Source organism: Coregonus clupeaformis, unplaced genomic scaffold (genome assembly GCF_020615455.1).
Source record: "Coregonus clupeaformis isolate EN_2021a unplaced genomic scaffold, ASM2061545v1 scaf0142, whole genome shotgun sequence".
NCBI classification, from domain to species: Eukaryota; Metazoa; Chordata; class Actinopteri; order Salmoniformes; family Salmonidae; genus Coregonus; species Coregonus clupeaformis.
The window spans coordinates 170,394-195,264 of NW_025533597.1; the positions used below are offsets into that span (position 1 = coordinate 170,394).

Consider the following 24,871-nt stretch of genomic DNA (forward strand, 5'->3'; position numbering starts at 1 on the left):
TACTTCCTGTTTAGTATTTATTCCCCTTTAATCATGATACAATTATAAGAGACAAGGCTCTACGGGCGATGTGATGAATCCTGTGAAAACTTCCTGTCTGTCCCTTGTGTGTGTGTGTGTGTGTGTGTGCATGTGCATGCGTGTGTGTCTGTTTGTGAGCATGTGTCTCTCTTTGAGTGTGGCTGTGTGTGTGTGTGTCTCTCTGTCTCTCTCTCTCTGTGAGTGTGGGTGTGTTTGTATCAACGGGGGCTGCCCCAGTCCCACAGGGGCCGAAGCGGTGACCCCATCCTTGTCTGCCTCTATCCCTGATCAACTCTAATTGTCTGCTTACAACTGTTCCCTGGCACTCCTCTGGATGTTCCTCTTTATTCCACTGGGCCTAGGGAGCACAACAGCCATTTTGTTACGCAGATGGACTGTGGGCTGGGCTGAGTGGAGGGTGGAGGGTTGGGCGGAACGCTGGGTGGAGGGCGAGCGGAGGGCCCCTGAATGGCCTGAGCCACATGGCAGCCAGAAGTGTGGGAGGGATGAGAGCCATTCAACCAGGCAGGCCTTCTCCAAAATTGCTTTTTAATGCTCTGACTCAGACACCCCAGATATGACCCTAATAGCCTAATAGTTAAGCACCTTTTCACCAGTTGAAAAAAAAGAGGAGGAAGGAGGAAAGAGGAAAGAGGGGGATGAAAATAACAAAAAAAGGGCTCCAATGAAAGCGGGCGAGGGAAAGCTAGTCTGATTAATATTACGTTAGATTAAAACAGATTTTTCTGGACCATTCCGGGGCCGTTTCTCTACCCCCTTCCCCCCTCCTCCCTCCTCCCTCCCTCCTCCTCCTCCCCTTGTTTTAATACCTTCTCCTCCACTCTTTATGATTGCAAGTCATTTCCAATTCGTTTTGGTATTGATCTTGTGGTAGGAATCAGTTTGGTAATTAGCTGCATTAGGGGCCTGTACCGCCGGCTGAGGGGCTGTCCCCATCCTGATTTATCACCGATGTAATTCGCTACGATCGCACCCGAGATGAAAATGAACTCAATTAGGCCACTAGCTAAGGCTGCTAAGGCTGCATGGGCACTGGCTCTGGGAGTTCCAAGGGAGAAACTAATAGTCTCTTGTTGTTTAACGGTCTAATGAAAGTAAATAAAGGTTATCCGACGTAATAGGGCCCATAGCTTTAAATAAGAAGTTGGAAGGACTTAGGGATTTATATTGTCGCTGGAGCTGGTTTGAGTGGGCCACTTCATTCAATGATGGATTTGGCTTTCTCTGGAAATTTGACCTTAACTGCTCACGCATGCGTGGGGAAAGAAATCGTAAAACAGTGAAAATGTTAAACAGTGAAATAAGGAAATTGCACAAAAAAATTAATGAGGTACGCTATACAGACAGTCGTTCACTATTGCACGTGGAAATGTCACTGGATGCATTTTTAGCCATTTAACTTCACGTTTATGTTGGTGGCCTACTTTTTGATAATATAGACCCCTTTCTGTGTTTGCAAACATTCCCGCACGAGGGCGATGAACGCAATTTGGTGGCAGAACATGGGGGAGGTCTCAGAGGTTGACAGCAAAAAAAAGACATTTACATGTTGCATTTCACACTACTTTTGGATTATAATTGGATTTTAAGGCTCATATTTGTATTTATTAAGGATCCCCATTAGCTGCTGCCAAGGCACCTGCTACTCTTCCTGGGGTCCAGCAACATTAAGGCAGTTATATACAGTTTAAAAAATATTACATTACATTACATTTCATAACACTTTACCCAATACATTTAGTGTGTTCCCTCAGGCCACTCCTCCGCTATCACATATTTACAATACAACATCCATGTGTACGTGTGTGTAGAGTGTGTCTCTTCACAGTCCCCACGGTTCGATAAAGTGTATTTTTATCCGTTTTTTAAGTCTGATTCTACTGCTTGCATCAGTTACCTGATGTGGAATAGAGTTCAATGTAGCAATGGCTCTATGTAGTACTGTGCACCTCCCATAGTCTGTTCTAGACTTGGGGATTGTGAAGAGACATTAGGTGGCATGTCTTGTGGGGTATGCATGGGTGTCCGAGCTGTGTGTTAGTAGTTTAAACAGACACCTCGTTGCATTCAGCCTGTCAACACTTCTTACAAAAACAAGTAGTGATGAAGACAGTCTCTCCTCCACTTTGAGCCATGAGAGAGTTACATGCATATTATTAATGTTAGCTCTCTGTGTACATTTAAGGGCCAGCCGTGCTGCCCTGTTCTGAGCTAATTGTAATTTTCCGAGGTCCCTCTGTGGCACCTGACAAAACTAGAGCCTGTGAGGTTGTGTCTCTCTGGCGGGAGGTAAGCTTGGCTTATATACATAGTTTGGGCTTTGTCGAGTAAAGCTTAAACTATGTATTTAGATTGTTGTTAGGTATTGTAGGTAGTTATCGTGGGTTGTTGTATGTAATTATTGTAGGTTAGTATTGTATTCGGATGAGCCCGGTGAAGCACGAAGCTAGCTAACCCACTACCTGGACTAGCTGGCGGGTAGCTGCTGGTAACTATTGCAACTGTGGATAGTTGTTTCACGCCTGAGAGTACATGTAATTACGCCAGCTAACTGCCTACAATAATTACATACAATAATGCCTACCATTCAGCTGTTTTTCTAACCTCATTGTCTGAAGTGTTAACGTTAGGTAGTAAGTGGCTACTGTGCTTGAAATTTAGCTAGATTGTTGCTACCTGTAAAGCTACTATTAAACAATAACTGGAACGACCTAGCGAACAGATGCGAACTGGCTGAGTCAATTCAGTGGCTAGCTTTGCACTTGGCTAGCTAACAGTAGCTGCTAGGGGTAAGTTATAACCTACATTTGTGTTTTGTTTTTACATACTGGTAGCCAGAGTCGTTCAAGGAAATTCGGGACATGGGTGACTAGTTAACGTTAGCTTGGCTCTCTCTGTGTGTACATTGAACCGCTGTAGTTTACAACAATTATAGTTTCTGAGGTGGAAGTTGGGAGAGTTATATTTGGGTGTTTCAGTGAAACGTAAGTGAGGGAGGCCCCGCTCTCTCCTTTCCCAGATGTTTAGTTCATTTCATTCCGATCTCCTTTGCATTATTGTAGCCATTTTCTGTAGCCTGTCAACTATGCCTCTGTCTATCCCTGTTCTCTCCTCTCCTCACAGGCTATACAAACGCCTCACACTGCGTGGCTGCTGCCTCTCTAACCTGGTGGTCCCTGCACACACCACCCACGTGGAGTTCCAGGTCTCAGGCAGCCTCTGGAACTGCCGTTCTGCTGCCAACAAGGCAGAGTTCATCTCAGCCTATGCTACCCTCCAGTCCCTCGACTTCTTGGCGCTGACGGAAACATGGATTACCACTGAAACACTGCTACTACTACTGCTCTCTCCTCGTCTGACCATGTGTTCTCGCATACCCCGAGAGCATCTGGTCAGCGAGGTGGTGGCACAGGAATCCTCATCTCTCCCAAGTGGACATTCTCTCTTTTTCCCCTGACCCATCTGTCTATCTCCTCATTTGAATTCCATGCTGTCACAGTCACTAGCCCATTCAAACTTAACATCCTTGTCATTTATCGCCCTCCAGGTTCCCTTGGAGAGTTCATCAATGTGCTTGACGCCTTGATAAGTTCCTTTCCTGAGGATGGCTCACCCCTCACAGTTCTGGATGACTTCAACCTCCCTACGTCTACCTTTGACTCATTTCTCTCTGCCTCCTTCTTTCCACTCCTCTCCTCTTTTGACCTCACCCTCTCACCGTCCCTCCCTACTCACAAGGCAGGCAATATGCTTGACCTCATCTTTACTAGATGCTGTTCTTCTACTAATCTCACTGCAACTCCCCTCCATGTCTCCGACCACTACTTTGTATCCTTTTCTCTCTCACTCTCCTCCAACACTACTCACTCTGCTGGTAATGCGCCGTCGCAACCTTCGCTCTCTCTCTCCCGCTACTCTCTCCTGTTCCATCCCATCATCTCTTCCCTCTGCTCAATCCTTCTCCCTCCAATCTCCTGATTCTGTCCCCGCACCACGTGCTCTCACCACTGGTGTCCCCCAGGGCTCAGTTCTAGGCCCTCTCCTAATCTCGCTATACACCAAGTCACTTGGCTCTGTCATATCCTCACATGGCCTCTCCTATCATTGCTATGCAGACGACACACAACTAATCTTCTCCTTTCCCCCTTCTGATAACCAGGTGGCGAATCGCATCTCTGCATGTCTGGCAGACATATCAGTGTGGATGACGGATCACCACCTCAAGCTGATCCTCGGCAAGACGGAGCTGCTCTTCATCCCGGGGAAGGACTGCCCGTTCCATGATCTCGCCATCACGGTTGACAACTCCATTGTGTCCTCCTCCCAGAGTGCAAAGAGCCTTGGCGTGACCCTGGACAACACCCTGTCATTCTCCGCTAACATCAAGGCGGTGACCCGATCCTGTAGGTTCATGCTCTACAACATTCGGAGAGTACGACCCTGCCTTACACAGGAAGCGGCACAGGTCCTAATCCAGGCACTTGTCATCTCCCGTCTGGATTACTGCAACTCGCTGTTGGCTGGGCTCCCTGCCTGTGCCATTAAACTCCTATAACTCATCCAGAATGTCACAGCCCGTCTGGTGTTCAACCTTCCCAAGTTCTCTCACGTCACCCCGCTCCTCCGCACACTCCACTGGCTTCCAGTTGAAGTTCGCATCTGCTACAAGACCATGGTGCTTGTGTCACGCCCTGGCTCTGGGGAATCTAGTATGTTGAGCCAGGGTGTGAGTTTTCATGTGTGTTGGTTCTAGTTGTTGTAATTCTATGTTGGCCAGGGTGGCTCCCAATCGGAGACGGCTGTAGCTCGTTGTCTCTGATTGGGAGTCATACTTAGGTAGCCGTTAGGCATTCATTCTTTGTGGTTTCTTGTTCCGTGTTGGTTTGTGTATGTAACCAGGGACGTCACGTTTTCGTTTTGTTGTTTTGATCGTGTGATCATTCATTAATAAATATGTTCGCATTCAACGCTGCGCCTTGGTCCTCCTCTCTCACCGACGATCGTGACAGAAGAAACCACCAAGACTGGACCAAGCAGCGTGTCCAGGAGCCATCGCCAGGGAGATCTCTAGCAGATCTCCTTCGCCTCCTCGACTGGGTCAAGCCGGGTGAGGAAGAGAAGGGCTTGACATGGAAGCAGAAGGGCGAAAGGCTGGCGAGGGACATGGAGACCTGGTCCACGGGTAGGAGAGACGCCCAGAAATTGTTTAGGGGGGGGCTAACGCCGTGGACGACGGGCCAGCAGGAGACCGCGGCAGAGCGGCCCAGCGGGTTGGCAGAGGAGGCCGCCAGGTTACGGGGGCCACTGGTCGAAGATGGGATGGAAGGTGTGGAGGCACGGCGAGAGGTACTGGGGTGTGTTACCAGTCCGGTCCGGCCCATTCCAGATCCCTGCGTAGGACCAGTGGTGTGTGTCCCCAGTACGGTCCGGCCTGTTCCTGCTCCCCGTACCAGGCCAATGGTGTGCGTCGTCAGCCCGGCTCGGCCCGTTCCTGCTCCCCGCACCAAGTCAGTGGTGCGCTTCGTCAGCCCGGCTCGGCCCGTTCCTGCTCCCCGCACCAAGTCAGTGGTGCGCTTCGTCAGCCCGGCTCGGCCCGTTCCTGCTCCCCGCACCAAGTCAGTGTTGTGCTTCGTCAGCCCGGCTCGGCCCGTTCCTGCTCCCCGCACCAAGTCAGTGGTGCGCTTCGTCAGCCCGGCTCGGCCCGTTCCTGCTCCCCGCACCAAGTCAGTGGTGCGCCCGTCAGCCCGGCTCGGCCCGTTCCTGCTCCCCGCACCAAGTCAGTGGTGCGCCCGTCAGCCCGGTTCGGCCCGTTCCTGCTCCCCGCACCAAGTCAGTGGTGCGCTCGTCAGCCCGGCTCGGCCCGTTCCTGCTCCCCGCACCAAGTCAGTGGTGCGCTTCGTCAGCCCGGCTCGGCCCGTTCCTGCTCCCCGCACCAAGTCAGTGGTGCGCTTCATCAGCCCGGCTCGGCCCGTTCCTGCTCCCCGCACCAAGTCAGTGGTGCGCTTCGTCAGTCCGGCACAGCCCGTGCCTGTTCCACTGGTGCCTGGTTCAGCACGGGTCAGCTGCTTCACGCCGGAGCTAGAGCAATCCGCTCCACCAGTGTGCAGTCCAGCTCCGGTCAGCAGGGCCAGACCGGACCAGGGGTACTTTGGGGGGTTGGAGAGCGAGTGGGGATCATGCCCGGAGCCGGATCCGCCGCCAAGGCGGAGTGCCCACCCGGTCCCTCCCCTGTGGTATTTGGTTGGCGCGGTCGGAGTCCGCGCCTTTAGGGGGGGGTACTGTCACGCCCTGGCTCTGGGGACTCTAGTATGTTGAGCCAGGGTGTGAGTTTTCATGTGTGTTGGTTCTAGTTGTTGTAATTCTATGTTGGCCAGGGTGGCTCCCAATCGGAGACGGCTGTAGCTCGTTGTCTCTGATTGGGAGTCATACTTAGGTAGCCGTTAGGCATTCATTCTTTGTGGTTTCTTGTTCCGTGTTGGTTTGTGTATGTAACCAGGGACGTCACGTTTTCGTTTTGTTGTTTTGATCGTGTGATCATTCATTAATAAATATGTTCGCATTCAACGCTGCGCCTTGGTCCTCCTCTCTCACCGACGATCGTGACAGCTTGCCTATGGAGCTGTGAGGAGAACGGCACCTCTGTACCTTCAGGCTCTGATCAGTCCCTGCACCCAAACGAGGGCATTGCGTTCATCTACCTCTGGCCTGCTGGCCCCCCTACCTCTGCGGAAGCACAGTTCCCGCTCAGCCCAGTCAAAACTGTTCACTGCTCTGGCACCCCAATGGTGGAACAAGCTCCCTCACGACGCCAGGACAGCGGAGTCACTCACCACCTTCCGGAGACAATTGAAAACCCAACTCTTTAAGGAATATCTGGGATAGGATAAAGTAATCCTTCTACCCCCCCTTACCCCACCCCACCCCCCCCCCCAAAAAAATTATATTGTTAAGTGGTTATCCCACTGGCTATAAGGTGAATGCACCAATTTGTAAGTCGCTCTGGATAAGAGCGTCTGCTAAATTACGTAAATGTAAATGTAAATGTAGGACCCGCCTTGTTGATAGTGCTGTTAAGAAGGCAGAGCAGCGCTTTATTATGGACAGACTTCTCCCCATCTTAGCTACTGTTGCGGTTGAGCTAACTTGCGCTAATGTGATTAGTAAACTTTCCAGGCCATTGCCATGTCTTATATGGGCAGGAAGCTTAAATTCGTGTTAATCTAACTGCACTGTCCAATTTACAGTAGCTATTACAGTGAATATATACCATGCTATTGTTTGAGGAGAGTGCACAACAACAAAAAACTTATCACGGCAACTGGTTTGATACATTCACCTCTGAAGGTAAATAATGTACTAACATTCAGTAATCTTGCTCTGATTTGTCATCCTGAGGGTCCCAGAGATAAAATGTAGCTTCGTTTTGTTTGATAAAATCAATTTTTATATTCAAACGTAGGAACTGGGTTCTACAGTTTGAACCCTTGCTGTCTCTGGCACCACACCCACACCGCCCGGCCATCTAGATGTGTGAAAGTTAGTGTATAAGCTAATGATCCATCATGTATGACATTCCTGGGAGTGTGTAAACTTACATGTTGTATTACCATATCATTTTTGTATGTTCTCTAGTTATGTACTTGAAAATGTATCAATTGACCAATTCGTCACATTTGGGCAGACTTAATACAAAATAGTCCAGTATTGCAATGCTTCACTGGATCAATCTGAAGCTTTGCACACACACTGCTGCCAAAATCAAAATTTTGCCTAAACTGCAATATTATATTGTGGTCTTTCTCTTGCATTTCAAAGATGATGGAACAAAAAAACTAATTAAAAATGCATGTATTTTTGTTTGTATTATCTTTTACCAGATCTAATGTGTTATATTCTCCTACATTAATTTCACATTTCCACAAACTTCAAAGTGTTTCCTTTCAAATGGTATCAAGGATATGCATATATTCAGGTCCTGAGCTACAGGCAGTTAGATTTGGGTATGCCATTTTAGGAGAAAATTGAAAAAAAGGGTCCAATCCTTAAGAGGTTAAAAAGGCAGAGCAGCGGTTTATTATGGGCAGACCTCTCCCCATCGTAGCTACTGTTGTATCAACATGTTTTGACCATGAAAGTTTACAATCCAGGGTTACTCCAAGCAGTTTAGTCACCTCAATTTGCTCAATTTCCACATTATTTATTACACGATTTAGTTTAGGTTTAGGGTTTAGAGAATGATTTGTCCCAAATACAATCGTTTTTGAAATATTTAGGACTAACTTATTTCTTGCTCTTTGTTAAGTGTTGCAGTAATTTCACTCGCAGTAGTAGCTGAAGTGTATAGTGTTGAGTCATCCGCATACATAGACACACTGGCTTTACTCAAGGCCAGTGAAACGTCATTAATAAAGATTGAAAAAAGTAAGGGGCCTAAACAGCTGCCCTGAGGAATTCCTGATTCTACTTGGATATGTTGGAGAGGATTCCATTAAAGAACACCCTCTGTGTTCTGTTAGACCGGTAACTGTTTATCCACAGTATAGCAGGAGGTGTAAAGCCATAACACATACGTTTTTCCATCAACAGACCATGATTGATAATGTCAAAATCCACACTAAAGTCTAACAAAACAGCTCCCACAATCTTTTTATTATCAATTTCTCTCAGCCAATCATTAGTCATTTGTGTATGTGCCGTGCTTGTTGAATGTCATTCTCTATAAGCGTGCTGAAAGTCTGTTGTCAATTTGTTTACAGTAAAATAGCATTGTATCTGGTCAAACACATTTCTTTCCTAAAGTTTACTAGCGGTTGGTAACAGGCTGATTTGTCGGTTATTTGAGCCAGTAAAGGGGGATTTACTATTCTTGTAGCAGAATTACTTTTGTTTCCTTCCAGGCCTGAGGGCACACACTTTCTTGTAGGTTTAGATTGAATATATGGCAAATAGGAGTGGCAATATCGTCCTCTATTATCCTCAGTAATTTTCCATCCAAGTTGTCAGCACCTGGTGACTTATAATTATTATTTCACTTCTTCCACACTCACTTTACGGAATTCAAAATTACAATGCTTGTCTTTCATAATTTGATCAGTTATACTTGGATGTGTACATAGTGTCAGCGTTTATTGCTGGCTTTTCATGCCTACGTTTTCTCATCTTGGCAGTGAAAAAAATCAAGTAATTGGCAATATCAGTGGGTTTTGTGATGAATGAGCCATCTGATTCAAAGGATGATGGAGCCGAGTGTGCCTTCTTGCCCAAAATATCATTTAAGGTGCTCCAAAGCTTTTTACAATCATTCTTTATGTAATTTATCTTTGTTTCATAGTGTCATTTCTTCTTATTTTTATTCAGTGTAGTCACATGATTTCTCAATTTGCAGTACGTTTGCCAATCAGTTGTGCAGCCAGACTTATTTGCCATTCATTTTGCCTCATAACTCTCAAACATACAATTTTTTAATTCCTCATCAATCCACACAGATGTAACCATTCTTAGAGTCATTTTCTTCATGGGTGCTGCTTATTAGTAACTGGAATAAGCAATTTCATAAATGTGTCAAGTGTAGTGTCTGGTTGCTCCCCATTACACACCACAGACCAATAAATATTATTTACAACATAGGAATCACTACAAAACGTATTGTATAACCTGTTATACAATATCTTAGGCCCAGCCTTTGGAACTTTGGTTTTCCTAGATATGGCTACCGACGATGGGTGACTTCCTGCTTTCTTTCCGCATCCAAAAGTTGTGCATCATGCGTGACATCAGTGTGTCGTGTACTTAAAATGGGCCTTTGCACATAATTCAAAGGGTATGCTAATGTTCCTTCTATCTTCAGCTGTCCTTTCTGTGTCCAGCTCCTGCGTTGTGTTTGGGTATTTACACTATATACTGTTTTTCCATCATGGCATTGTCACTCACCTGTTCTGGTTTGATGTTTTCTGAGGTGGAGAAGACGTCGGGGTAGGATGGCCGCTCGAACACCCGGTCCAGAGCCTCCAGTTGCTGCTGAGTGAAGGCGTCGGCCAGGAGGTGCTTCCGTAAACTCTCCACGCTGCCCTGAGAGACACTGCCTGGGCCAGAGCCGTCCGACCCATCTAGAGAGAGAGAGTGGAGTGGAGGGGAGAGAGGGAGAGAGTATAGGGTTAAAGGACAGGATTATTATTATTTTGGTCAGCTGTTAGGAAATGGGGGGATATTTTTGTGCGTGTGTGTATGGGGGGGTCTACAGCCAAACAGTACTGAGAGGTGGCCACCACCACCAGGAAATGGAGAGACATTATTTAATCATACTATTTCCCTCTCCAGAGCGTAAAACCACTCTCCCCATCTCTCTCTCTCGCTCTCTCTCTCTCTCTCTCTCTCTCTCTCTCTCTCTCTCTCTCTCTCTCTCTCTCTCTCTCTCTCTCTCTCTCTCTCTCTCTCTCTCTCTCTCTCTCTCTCTCTCTCTCTCTCTCTCTCTCTCTCTCTCTCTCTCTCTCTCTCTCTCTCTCTCTCTCTCTCTCTCTCTCTCTCTCTCTCTCTCTCTCTCTCTCTCTCTCTCTCTCTCTCTCTCTCTCTCTCTCCATCTCTCTCCGATTGCTTCCCAGCAAACCGGAAACATTCCCAGGACATTAGTTGACATTCATATTAAGTTAAAGTTAGAGTTTTATCAAACATTAGAATGATAACATCCCACAAACATTCCAAGGATGTTTTTGGTAACAAAATGTTTTTTCTAAAAAAATGTTTGATATCCTTAGAAAGTTCTCCTAACATTCACTAAAATGTTGTGCACATCTGTAACAACTAGCACAGAAAATTCCTCTAAGGTTCCTATTAGGTTGCCAGGGGATATAATTATAATGTAAGTGGTTCTGAGAAAAACATGACAGGAACGTTATGCTAACATTGATGTATAGTGTAACATTATTATATGAAGTTACCTAACATGAACATAGCAAACATATGGCACTTCAATCTACTTACATCATAACATGTTATTAGGCTATTGCCCCAACATACTGTAGTTATAGCTTCATAAAGGTCATCAATGAGATTTCAACTTGTAACCTGCCACTTCCCAGCCTGTACTTAGCACACTGCACCACTAGGATGGAGCTGATAAATCTATTGAGTCACGTAGGCTAAGAATTTCAAGTCTCACGGCTATATGTTTTAGTAGATATGTGAATCTATTGACACATCACCACAATCAAATAACATTTTATTTTTCACATGCTTCTTAAACAACAGGTGTAGACTAACAGTGAAATGCTTACTTACGGACCCTTCCCAACAATTCAGAGAGCAAGAAAATAGAGAAATAATAGTAAAGTAATAACACGTAGTAATACAAGTAATAATAAATACACAAGGAGTAACTATATACACAGGGTACCAGTACCGAATCTGACGCTCCATGCCAAATCTTTTCAGCCTCCTGAGGGGGAAGAGGTTTTGTTGTGCCCTCTTCATGACTGTTTTGGTGTGTGTGGACCATGATATATCCTTAGTGAAGTGGACAAATAGCGCTATATCGCAGATTTTAGGCACTCCGGATTAAAACTAGGCAATCATTTCAGAAATTATATTAACATGAACTGATTGCCTAGTTTTAATCCGGAGTGCCTAAAATCTGCGATATATCGCTATTTAAATTTAAAGGGAATATTCCCATGTTTGCGGAGACTGCATTCACGGTAAACGCTGCATATGTCGGATCAATCAGAAATTAGATTTACATTTAAATTGCGCTATAATGGGGATCTTCCGTGCTCCGAATTAAATCCAGACCAAAGTTTGCAAATTAATTACTTAAAAATCATAAAATGTGATTTTCTGGATTTTTGTTTTAGATTCCGTCTCTCACAGTTGAAGTGTACCTATAATAAAAATTGCAGACCTCTGCATGGCTTTGTAAGTAGGAAAACCTGCAAAATTGGCAGTGTATCAAATACTTGTTCTCCCCACTATATGCCTAAATCCTCAGATACAAGTGTTTTAGAAAACAACATACACTTGGTTTTATCTGCATTCAGCACCAATTTCAGTTCAACAAAGATATTATGTAAAGCAGGGAATGCAGACTGTAGCTCAGAAAGAGCCTGGTCAACTGTGGGGGCAATAGAATACACAACAGCGTCATCATCGGCATACAAGTGCAGGTTATATTTTTTTCTCTCAGATGAACCAATATTGATCATGTAAATAGTGAAAAGAACTGGACCAATAATCGATCCCTGTGGGACACCTTTTGTTATGTCCAGAAAACCTGATATAACACCATCAGTAAATACACATTGCGTTCTGTCTGTTAAATAACTTCTAAACCAACAACATGCAGCCTGGTTCAGGCGAATTGATGAAAGTCATGAGTGATCAACAGTATTGAACGCCTTAGACATGCCAATGACGAGGGCAGCACAATGTTTTATGTTATCTATACAATTAACCACATAATTTAAAACCAGGGATGCAGCAGAGATGGTGCTATGACCTGGTGTATAAGTTTGTTCCCAACAAGACCGTCTGCAACTTGGAAGTTTTGAATACATTTATGCTTTAAACTTACGCTAGCTCCAGCCCTGTGGTGCAGTGGATTACTTTCAGTGTTAAATATCCGAAGGTTGTAGGTTCAATCCCCACATGAGTCTTTCAAAAAAATAAGGTAAAGCTATGTTTGCACAATCAACAGCCTTGATCTTGTCCACATTCAGATTGTGTGCACATGTTCAGACATGCGTCTACACATGGTATTAAAATGTGTCTCTTATCCGTCCACTTCGTCCACATTTCCTGGTCCCTCCCTTTATGCAAGTTGTTTTACAGATATTCTTTCAAAATAATGTTTATTTTTTCATTTAATTCACATATTGATTAAATAAGTCAAGGGTGCCACCGTTAAATGATTTAAAGAGTGGCAAAATTATGATTTAAATGGTTTCACTGTCCAGATCCGTCTACACAATCAAAAGACACATTAGCCTCGTTTACACTTTGCGCTAACATGTGGGTTTTGTATTACATTTTAAACTTATTTACGTGATCTGATCAATATGATCCAATCACTATCTGATCATGGTTTGTTGTGTCTAGGTAGTCAGGCACACATAGGCTGCGTTTACACAGACAGCCCAATTCTGATCTTTTGCCACAAATGTGTATTTTTTACCAATTAGATCAGATATTTTGCACATAACTGGGCAAAATATCAGAATTGGGCTGCCTGTGTAAACACAGCATATGCGTGCCTGACTACCTCCAGAGGTGGGCAGGAAGATCTGATCACAATCAGATCACAATGTGTCTTTTGTTTGTCTACACCTGTCTAAAAATGTTGGTACAATCAGAATGTGGACACATATTAGAACCAGGTATAAATGGGACTAAAGTCTTATGTAATGTAATATGTTTACACATAATTGCCACGTGTGTTGTTTCTACATGACCTTACTGTACAACACAATTCCTCAACAATAAAATTGCACTAACACATTAAAGAAAACTTAATGGAATGTTAATCATCATTTTATGATTCTATGAATACAGTACTAACATTCTAAAAACATTGATGGAATGTTAACACTGTTCTTATAACATAATTAATTGTTTTGGAAAGCTTTAAAGAACAGTAAAACAAATATGTGAACATTCTTGCAACATTGGAGGAATGTTTTGTGCACCCTAAAACAAACATAGTATAATCATCAGCACAACTGGACAGATTTTGTGTTTTGGGAAACTATGTCTTGTAATGTCCCAACACTGTTCCCTCAACCAAATAAAATATTTGGGGAACTTTAAAATAAAATACAATTGTTTTCTGTGAACATTCTTGCAACAACACAGGAACGTGTCATGCATCCTAATACAAACATTGTATAATCATTAGGACAGATTTGGTATTATTCAAACTTTTGAGGGGAATGTTCTTACACCTTTCCCACAACTTAATGAAATGTTCTGGGAACACTCCAGAACCAATGTTGTCTTGCTGGGCTCTCTCCAGGAAGAGAAAAGACAGTGAGTGGATATTCAGGACTGAATGAGAACGAGGCACAGAGGGCACGTTTATGCATTTCCTCACACACACACACACAAAATCTATAAACAAATGAGCCTCTCCTCCTCTCCTTCCCTGACCCCATCAACCTGTCCCATCCTGACTCACTGCTCTCCCTTCATCTAAAACCTCCACACAATGTCCAGAGAACGTCCCCGGGAACCTCCACAGGGGCTATCTCTGCCACCATCAACATAGCTGCTTCCCAAATGGCACCATATTCCCTATATAGTACACTATTCTGACCAGAGCCCTATGGGCCCTGGTCAAAAGTAGTTCACTATAAAGGGAATAGGGTGCCATTTGGGACGCTACCCGTTCCTCCTATACACCTTCCCTTCCCTTCCTCCCCAGGCCGGGAGGCAGCTAACGGATGAGGTAGGGCTTTAGCTCCGCTAGTACAAATCTGTCATTCTAAATTTGCAGCAGATTATGTTCTCTCCAGGGTGAAGGCAGCGGAGATATATGATATGCAAGGCAACTATCGATTGCCTGATCCGGCCTGGGCCGAGGAGGGGAGGCGAAATTAACTTGGAATGAACATCATGCCTCAACTAATTATGTGTATAATACACTACTTAATTCGCAAATTTTCTGTGCTATGGAATTCATTGATCAATCATGTTCCACTGATGGTACCGTTTCAGGGGTGTTATTGCCATTCTGCCTGCCTGCTCGACCTTTTTTCAATGGCTGAGGCCACGGGATGAACCCGACTGACGCCGAGAAATAGATATTTGGACTAAACTGAATAGGGCACTGGAATTGGTTGCGGTTTCAAGGAGGGAAGTGTGAGTGTGAGGGGGGAAGAGTGCCGGTGTGGGTGAGGGTGGAAGATTGTGTGTGTGTGTGTGTGTGTGTGTGTGTGTGTGTGTGTGTGTGTGTGTGTGTGTGTGTGTGTGTGTGTGTGTGTGTGTGTGTGTGTGTGTGTGTGTGTGTGTGTGTGTGAGCGTGTGTGTGTGTGTGTGTGTGTGTGAGGGGGAAAGATGATGTGTGTGTGTGTATTTGTGTGTGTATGAGTGAGTGAGGGGGAAGAGTGTGTGTGCGTGCCTGCGTGCGTGTGTGAGCGTGATGTTTGATGAGGAATTTGTTTTTTCTCCCTGCACTGCTTTCGCTGCATGTGTTTTCCTAACAGCATCTGAACCTGACCACCTTATTTTAGTGCAGGCATTTCTCTCAGACAGCTCCCTTGGGTGCCTTTCCACATTATTAAAAAGGTTCCAGATTTAAGCCCTGTCATCACAAAAAAGTTTATGTTTGAACCTTTTGTGACGTCACGAGAGGCTACACAGCTTTCAGCGGGATTGCTCAAGTAGTGCATGGAGACAAGGTTCAAACAAAACAAGGATTTTATTATAGGTCTTGGGAAATTAACGAAAATATAACAAAATTCTGTTCTCTTGTGGCTCTTTAAGGGTTAACAGTTCAGGGATGTCTCTTCCACATCCAAAATCATAATTCTCACTCGCTCAGATAACTTTTCCCCAGCCTTACTGTAGTCCACGTTGCAGCTAGTGGCCAACCCAGCAAAAAGTCCTTCCAAATGTCTCTCACGTATTTCCACAGGTGCATATATCCAAAGGTGAGTATTTCCCAAAGGTAAGTATCTCCAAATCCTTATATTCCTCATGGAAGTGGACGTGCAGCACTCTTGTCCTCCAGAGAGCCCAGCTTGGAGACTGTGTCTCTTCACCCCCCACACACTCCCTCAGTGTGTCTCTTCCCTTCCCAAACCTTCAGCTCATCAGCTCCTCATTTGTTTCAGCTGCGTGGGAAGATTGGCCATAGAGGGGTGGAGTTCCCGACCATACCAGCAGATGGAGCCATAGCTGTCTGGGTTTGCAGCCACCTCAGGGGGATGTAACGTCCCTCCAGGACACAGCCTCTCGTGACATCACACATCCCCCTCCTCGGGACCGACGTCCTCGTCGGGGTAAAGGCAGCGAAGAAGGCATCACGCCGGGAGAGGGCGTCCGCATTGCCGTGGTGCTTGCCAGCCTGCTCTCTCTTCAACTCCTCCACCTCTAGGACCAGGGACTCAGCCTCCTGTTGTCTCTCCTTGAGTTTCTTACTGAACGCATCAGCCTTGGTTTTAGCAGAGTTTAGCTTCTGTTGAGCAGCTTTCAGTTCCTTCTCTCTCTCTGCCTCCGCATTCTTCATCTTGTTCTCCAACACCTTGTACTTCTCCTCTGCCTTCTTCTGGACCTCCTTACTACTGCGCAGGGTCTCCTCACACTCCTCGATGGTCCTGCGCAGCCTCTCCAGCTCCTCCTGTTGCTTAGGGAAGGAGCTCTGTTGGAGTTTAGCCTGGAGGATATCTAACTCTTCTGTCTTCATGTCTAACTGTTGCTTTAACAAACGATACCTCTCAGCGGACCCCTTCAGACCAGACAGTTCTTTGTCCAGATTCTGTAGCTCCGTCTCTGTGTCGGTCTGGGCACCTGCCATCCCTATCCGAGCCCGGGCGGGAGTGAGTAACTCGGAGGATTGCACCGGAGCCTTCCCAGGATGAGTCTTGCCTCTCCGTTTCCGAGGTACTCGGGTTATCCTCTCCTGAGACTCTCTCCAGAGTGGGTAAAAGGCTGGGCAGTCTCGTCCAATTAGGACAGGGACGGGGAGGGAATCAACCACCCCCGCCGTCGTGTGTATGGTTCCCCGTGTGCTGGTCATTGTAAGTTCAGTAATGGGGTATTCTCTGGTGTCCCCATGGACACAGGAAACTGGGAGGACTTTCCCCGGGGTCAGACACGTTGGGCCCACCAAATCCTTACGCACCAGGGTGGCCCGGCTACCAGAATCCAGTAAGGCCTCCACATCATGGTGATTCACAGTTACCGGGCAGGTGGGGGTCGATCTGGGCCGCCATCTACGACTCCCAAGAGCGAGGCAAAACGGTGTGTGGGTGCTGAGCTGGAGGACTCCGCAGTGGGCATAGGTTCATCGGCTGGTTTCCCACACTGCCAGGAGATATGTCCCATCTCCCCACACCGGTAACACTGTCGAGTTTCCCCCTCCTGGTGTACTCTTCTTGGACCCGCCTGGTTTCTGGCTCCCCCTGGAGCCGGGATAAGTCCTGACGTGGCTGGGTTCGAGACCTTGGGGTCCTTTGGACGGGTTCTTCCCATTTGTGGTGGGGCCGCACTCCTGGGGTCTTTTCGGGAAGCATTCAGCATCTCCGCTGTGGCCTGGTACTTTTCCACAGCTTCCACGGTCAGATCAGCCGTGGTCAAGGCCTGTTGACTGATGAACCGTTTTGCCTCATAAGGCAGGGCGCGTAGGTAACGATCCACCACAACGGCCTCCACCACCGCCGCTGCTGTATTCCTCTGCGGATCCAGCCATTTCCTTGCGATTCGGACAAGTTCATGCATCTGCGCCCGAGGAGGTTGGTCTGGTTGGAAGGTCCAGCCGTGAAAGCGCTGGGCCATACCAAACTTTGTGAGTCCATATCTGCTGAGGATCTCAGACTTCAGGGCATCATAGTCAGTAACCTGGTCAGGGCCCAGGTCCCGGACAGCATTCAGCGATTCCCCGGTTAGAAAGGGGGCTAACAGACCAACCCACTGTTGCTTGGGCCAGGCTTCCCTAGTGGCCGTGGCCTCAAATGCATGCAGGTATGCCTCAATGTCATCGGTAGCTCCCATCTTAGATATAAAGTCACTTGCCTTTATTGGGCGGGTATTTTGGACAACCCTCTGTCTCTGCAACTGCAATTCCTCTGCCTTCAGAAGGTTGGCTTTCTTTTGCTCCTCCAAGAGAGCCACGTTTGCTTGCATCTGGGCTTGCTGGCCAGCAACAAGGGCTTTCAATATGTCCTCCATTTCAGTCGGGCGGGGAGCCTACGGCCAACTTGGAAAACTGGGTGATCAAACCTTCGGTATCCTCCTCTGACATGCACTATTAACGCTTGAGCGTGCCCGTATTCTCCACCATCTGTGACGTCACGAGAGGCTACACAGCTTTCAGCGGGATTGCTCAAGTAGTGCATGGAGACAAGGTTCAAACAAAACAAGGATTTTATTATAGGTCTTGGGAAATTAACGAAAATATAACAAAATTCTGTTCTCTTGTGGCTCTTTAAGGGTTAACAGTTCAGGGATGTCTCTTCCACATCCAAAATCATAATTCTCACTCGCTCAGATAACTTTTCCCCAGCCTTACTGTAGTCCACGTTGCAGCTAGTGGCCAACCCAGCAAAAAGTCCTTCCAAATGTCTCTCACGTATTTCCACAGGTGCATATATCCAAAGGTGAGTATTTCCCAAAGGTAAGTATCTCCAAATCCTTATATTCCTCATGGAAGTGGACGTGCAGCACTCTTGTCCTCCAGAGAGCCCAGCTTGGAGACTGTGTCTCTTCACCCCCCACACACTCCCTCAGTGTGTCTCTTCCCTTCCCAAACCTTCAGCTCATCAGCTCCTCATTTGTTTCAGCTGCGTGGGAAGATTGGCCATAGAGGGGTGGAGTTCCCGACCATACCAGCAGATGGAGCCATAGCTGTCTGGGTTTGCAGCCACCTCAGGGGGATGTAACGTCCCTCCAGGACACAGCCTCTCGTGACATCACACTTTACAAAGACGTTCCTCAAAAAACCTTTTCAGAGGGGTTCCTCGAGGAACCTTTATCAACTGAAAAGTTCCCCCACAGTGGCAATTAATTTGAACCTCAAAAGGTTCTTCGAGGATCCTTTTCTTGGTAGAGTGTACTATATCTATATCTATATTATACTATACTATCCTAAAAAGATTGTCTACTATATTGTATACTATAGACATTTGTATAATTTCATGTTAACACTTTACAATAATTTATTTGAGCTTTTTGGATGAATGACTGAGAGCCCATCTGACATGAATGCAGGACGTTTCAATTCTAAAATACAGAATGGAAGCTTTATTCACAGGAACGTGTGTAAGTGTATCTTCAACTATGTAGGTGTCTCTGTGGGTGTTCCGTTATTTTATCACTCACACATCACTGGCTGACTGTCGCTCAGCTTTTAACACTGAGATCAAATCAAATCAAATCAAATCAAATTTTATTGGTCACATGCGCCGAATACAACAAGTGCAGACATTACAGTGAAATGCTTACTTACAGCCCTTAACCAACAGTGCGTTTATTTTAAACAAAAAAGTAAGAATAAAACAACAACAAAAAAAAAAAGTGTTGAGAAAAACAAAGAGCAGAAGTAAAATAAAGTGACAGTAGGGAGGCTATATATACAGGGGGGTAACGGTGCAGAGTCAATGTGCGGGGGCACCGGCTAGTTGAGGTAGTTGAGGTAATATGTACATGTGGGTAGAGTTAAAGTGACTATGCATAAATACTTAACAGAGTAGCAGCAGCGTAAAAAGGATGGGGTGGGGGGGCAGTGCAAATAGTCCGGGTAGCCATGATTAGCTGTTCAGGAGTCTTATGGCTTGTGGGTAGAAGCTGTTGAGAAGTCTTTTGGACCTAGACTTGGCACTCCGGTACCGCTTGCCGTGCGGTAGCAGAGAGAACAGTCTATGACTAGGGTGGCTGGAGTCTTTGACAATTTTGAGGGCCTTCCTCTGACACCGCCTGGTATAGAGGTCTTGGATGGCAGGGAGCTTTGCCCCAGTGATGTACTGGGCCATACGCACTACCCTCTGTAGTGCCTTGCGGTCAGAGGCCAAGCAGTTGCCATACCAGGCGGTGATGCAACCAGTCAGGATGCTCTCGATGGTGCAGCTGTAGAATTTTTTTGAGGATCTGAGGACCCATGCCAAATCTTTTTAGTCTCCTGAGGGGGAATAGGCTTTGTCGTGCCCTCTTCACGACTGTCTTGGTGTGCTTGGACCATGATAGTTCGTTGGTGATGTGGACACCAAGGAACTTGAAGCTCTCAACCTGTTCCACTACAGCCCCGTCGATGAGAATGGGGGCGTGCTCAGTCCTCTTTTTTTTCCTGTAGTCCACAATCATCTCCTTTGTCTTGGTCACGTTGAGGGAGAGGTTGTTGTCCTGGCACCACACGGCCAGATCTCTGACCTCCTCCCTATAGGCTGTCTCATCGTTGTCGGTGATCAGGCCTACCACTGTTGTGTCGTCGGCAAACTTAATGATGGTGTTGGAGTCGTGCCTGGCCATGCAGTCATGGGTGAACAGAGAGTACAGGAGGGGACTGAGCACGCACCCCTGAGGGGCCCCGTGTTGAGGATCAGTGTGGCAGATGTGTTGTTACCTACCCTTACCACCTGGGGGGCGGCCCGTCAGGAAGTCCAGGATCCAGTTGCAGAGGGAGGTGTTTAGTCCCAGGATCCTTAGCTTAGTGATGAGCTTAGAGGGCACTATGGTGTTGAATGCTGAGCTGTAGTCAATGAATAGCATTCTCACGTAGGTGTTCCTCTTGTCCAGGTGGGAAAGGGCAGTGTGGAGTGCGATAGAGATTGCATCATCTGTGGATCTGTTGGGGCGGTATGCAAATTGGAGTGGGTCTAGGGTTTCTGGGATTATGCTGTTGATGTGAGCCATGACCAGTCTTTCAAAGCACTTCATGGCTACAGACGTCAGTGCCACGGGTCGGTAGTCATTTAGGCAGGTTATCTTAGAGTTCTTGGGCACGGGGACTATGGTGGTCTGCTTGAAACATGTTGGTATTACAGACTCGGTCAGGGACATGTTGAAAATGTCAGTGAAGACACTTGCCAGTTGGTCAGCACATGCTCGGAGTACACGCCCTGGTAATCCGTCTGGCCCAGCGGCCTTGTGAATGTTGACTTGCTTAAAAGTCTTACTCACATCGGCTACGGAGAGCGTGATCACATAGTCGTCCCGGAACAGCTGGTGCTCTCATGCATGCTTCAGTGTTGCTTGCCTCGAGCGAGCATAGAAGTGGTTTAGCTCGTCTGGTAGGCTTGTGTCACTGGGCAGCTCGCGGCTGTGCTTCCCTTTGTAGTCTGTAATAGTTTTCAAGCCCTGCCACATCCGACGAGCGTCAGAGCCAGTGTAGTATGATTCAATCTTAGACCTGTATTGACTCTTTGCCTGTTTGATGGTTCGTCGGAGGTCATAGCGGGATTTCTTATAAGCTTCCGGGTTAGAGTCCCGTTCCTTGAAAGCGGCAGCTCTACCCTTTAGCTCAGTGCGGATGTTGCCTGTAATCCATGGCTTCTGGTTGGGGTATGTACGTACGGTCACTGTGGGGACGACATCATCGATGCACTTATTGATGAAGCCAGTGACTGATGTGGTGTACTCCTCAATGCTGTCTGAAGAATCCCGGAACATGTTCCAGTCTGTGCTAGCAAAACAGTCCTGTAGCTTGGCATCTGCGTCATCTGACCACTTTTTTATTAACCGAATCACTGGTGCTTCCTGCTTCAGTTTTTGCTTATAAGCAGGAATCAGGAGGATAGAGTTATGGTCAGATTTGCCAAATGGAGGGCGAGGGAGAGCTTTGTATGCGTCTCTGTGTGTGGAGTAAAGGTGGTCTAGAGTTTTTTTCCCTCTGGTTGCACATTTGACATGCTGGTAGAAATTAGGTAGAACGGATTTAAGTTTCCCTGCATTAAAGTCCCCGGCCACTAGGAGCGCTGCATCTGGATGAGCGTTTTCCTGTTGATTAATGGCCTTGTACAACTCATTCAGTGCAATCTTAATGCCAGCATTGGTTTGTGGTGGTAAATAGACAGCTATGAAAAATATAGCTGAAAACTCTCTTGGTAAATAGTGTGGTCTACAGCTTATCATAAGATACTCTACCTCATTCAGTGCAATCTTAATGCCAGCATTGGTTTGTGGTGGTAAATAGACAGCTATGAAAAATATAGCTGAAAACTCTCTTGGTAAATAGTGTGGTCTACAGCTTATCATAAGATACTCTACCTCAGGCGAGCAAAACCTCGAGACTTCCTTAGTATTTGATTTTGTACACCAGCTGTTGTTTACAAATATACAGAGACCGCCACCCTTTGTCTTACCGGAGCCAGCCGTTCTGTCCTGCCGATGTAGCGTGTAGCCTGCTAGCTGAATGGTATCATTGTTGTCGTTCAGCCACGACTCCGTGAAACATAAGATATTACAGTTTTTAATGTCCCGTTGGTAGGATAACCGTAATCTTAAATCGTCAATTTTATTCTCAAAAGATTGAACGTTGGCTAATAGTATTGATGGGAGAGGCAGTTTACTCGCCGCCGTCGGATCCTTACAAGGCACCCCGACCTACGTCCACGATATCTCCGTCTCTTCCTCAGGCGAATGACGGGGATCTGGGCCTTGCCGGGTGTCTGTAGAATATCCTTCGCGTCCGACTCGTTGAAGAAAAAGTCTTCGTCCAATGCGAGGTGAGTAATCGCTGTCCTGATATCCAGAAGCTCTTTTTGGTTATAAGAGACGATGGCATAAACATTATGTACAAAATAAATTACAAATAACGCGGAAAAACACACATAATAGTACAATTGGTTAGAGGGCTGTAAAACGGCAGCCATCTTCTCCGGCGCTGTTTATGTATTAGGAGAGAGGAGAGACTGGAGCTCTATCAGATTAGATAACCTACGCCTTAAAACAAGACTGCTCTCAGTGGTCTTCACACCTCACACACACATAGAAAGTGAGAGAGAGCGAGAGAGAGAGAGGTAGTGAGCAGATGAGCTCACACATTTTTGAGTGAAAAATAAATTACAATAATATATTTTACTTTATAAGGACTGAATGCTAAGTTAAGGCTACCAAGCTTGCTAGGACAGAACAGATCCGGCTGCAACTTCAATTAGCACTGAGGTGTGAAGTGAGAGGTGTCAAAGCCCTTGAGCCCAACAATGGCAGGAGAGTTTCACAGCCTCCCCCAATGAAATGCAGAGGCCTTTGAAGCCCCCTCCCTCTGTGCAGAGGTCATTACAATACAGTACCCCCTGAATGTAAAAAATGAGAAGGCACGGAAAGAGTACAAAAAGAAGCTCCTCATGGAAAATCAAGAGACACTTTTTGCTGACTGTTATAAAAATGTTAACGTAAGCAACTTCATCTTCCACACAGACCAACCCCTGGCATGGTGCAGTGCTATATTAACACATTACCCCTCTGTTAAGAGGGGGGGTGTTAGCAATGGGTGGAAACTCAGGATACTAGACAACGAGGACTCTGAGTCAGCCAATGTCAACCTGTACAAGTCTGGAACAGTACTGGTACAGGGCAACCCCAAACAGTTTCAGCTGGACTTTCACATAATCAAACAGCGAGCGCAGCAGGAGAAGCTCTCTCTTGAGAAAGATACCACCACCCCGAGCGTGTCAGACCAGACCTCTTCATTGAACAACCCCACAGACGAGCAACCCCAAGCGGAAAGTCAACCTCCCAACACAGAGCACTAGTCCCTCATTGAAATGAAGGATACATTCACCCAGCTGGAGGTAAGGCAGGTGGAGCTGGAACAGCAGGTGAACACACTCCAGTCAGCACAAAAAATTGTCCAGAATAACAACACCCCCTCAACCAGACCCAGAGAGCTGGAGGTGGAGACAACATCAACAAGAGAAAGAGCAGGAGCAGGAGAAGCACAGAGCACTAGAGAAGAGAATGAGAGTGCTGGAGGAGAGGGTGAGGGGGATGGTGTGTGACAGAGAACAACCCATTAGAGAGCTGGCCACACCCGCAGTGAAGCCAGCAGAACAGCCCACCTCAGATCCTCACCAAGGTCTCGACACCACAGCAGAACAGTCCACCCCAGACCCTGGCCATAGCCTCGACATCACAGCAGGACAGACAAATGAAGAACTCTAAGCCCAGGGGATCCCACCCCCTCTGAGCACCCCCCCTGTCAGCCAACCTGATAGCCCTCCTGACAACCCCCCCACACCCACTGAGGACATACACAAGCCACAGATTGTACTCTGTATGGACTCAAATGGGAAATATACTGTATACAAGAAAATACACTTTTTCCCAAACACACAGTGTCTGAACTCTGGTGTCCAAACACCCAGCTTGACCTTCTGTCTGAGGACCAACTAGGGTCACCCAGCCACATAATAATACACACAGGCACAAACGATTTGAGAGCACAGCAGGAAAGGGTGGCCACAGCACTAAAGGGAGTGATTGAAAAAGCTTCTTCTACTTTCCCCAAAGCACAAGTGGTTATCTCCACCCTGCTACCACAAAAATACTTCCACCCTGCTACCACACAGCAGGTAAACGCAAGTATTTCGCGTGACTGTGTCTCAAAACCAAATGTTTACCTGGCCCACCACTCCACCCTGGACTTGAACAGCCTTTACGACCAGGTCCACCTATACAAGGCAGCAATGCCCACCTTCGCCAGGACCCTAAAGGACATCTCCCTCAACCGCAGCCCCAACACCTCACACAGGAGCAACAGATCAACAGACACCCTGCCCAGACCAGCGAGACACTCTCCCAGACCTGAGGGACCCCCCCCCCCCTCCCCCTGGACCTACACATAGAGACCCACGCTGAGAGGACCTACATCCAGACCACAGTACCACCAGCCACATCCACATCCACACCCCCACCCCAACCAATCAATACCCCCCCAAACCAACCATGCCCACACCTCATATAGGCCCCCTCCATCAGACCAATGCCCCTCCTGCCCACCCCATGCTCCCCACTACTAACGCAAAGAGGGCCTATAGGTCATTTGCCTTTGGCCTAAAGAGCAGGAACCTGGACTTCACCAAATAAATCAGAAATACAGACATTGTCATCCTACAAGAAACATGGTATAGAGGAGAGACCCACTGGTTGCCCTCTAGGTTACAGAGAGCTGGTAGTCCCATCCACCAAACTA

General features: G+C 46.7%; 1 protein-coding gene across 3 annotated transcripts in view; it reads right to left on the minus strand.

Moving 5' to 3' along the window:
- The window catches only part of LOC121556795 (paired box protein Pax-2a), a 179,704-nt gene that overhangs the window by 109,190 nt on the left and 45,643 nt on the right, over positions 1 to 24,871 (minus strand). For all 3 annotated transcript variants that reach the window (XM_041870705.2, XM_041870704.2, XM_041870703.2), the window contains one exon: positions 9,973 to 10,148. In XM_041870705.2, the coding sequence (XP_041726639.1) occupies positions 9,973 to 10,148 (176 nt within the window). The remainder of the gene's footprint in view (positions 1 to 9,972; positions 10,149 to 24,871) is intronic.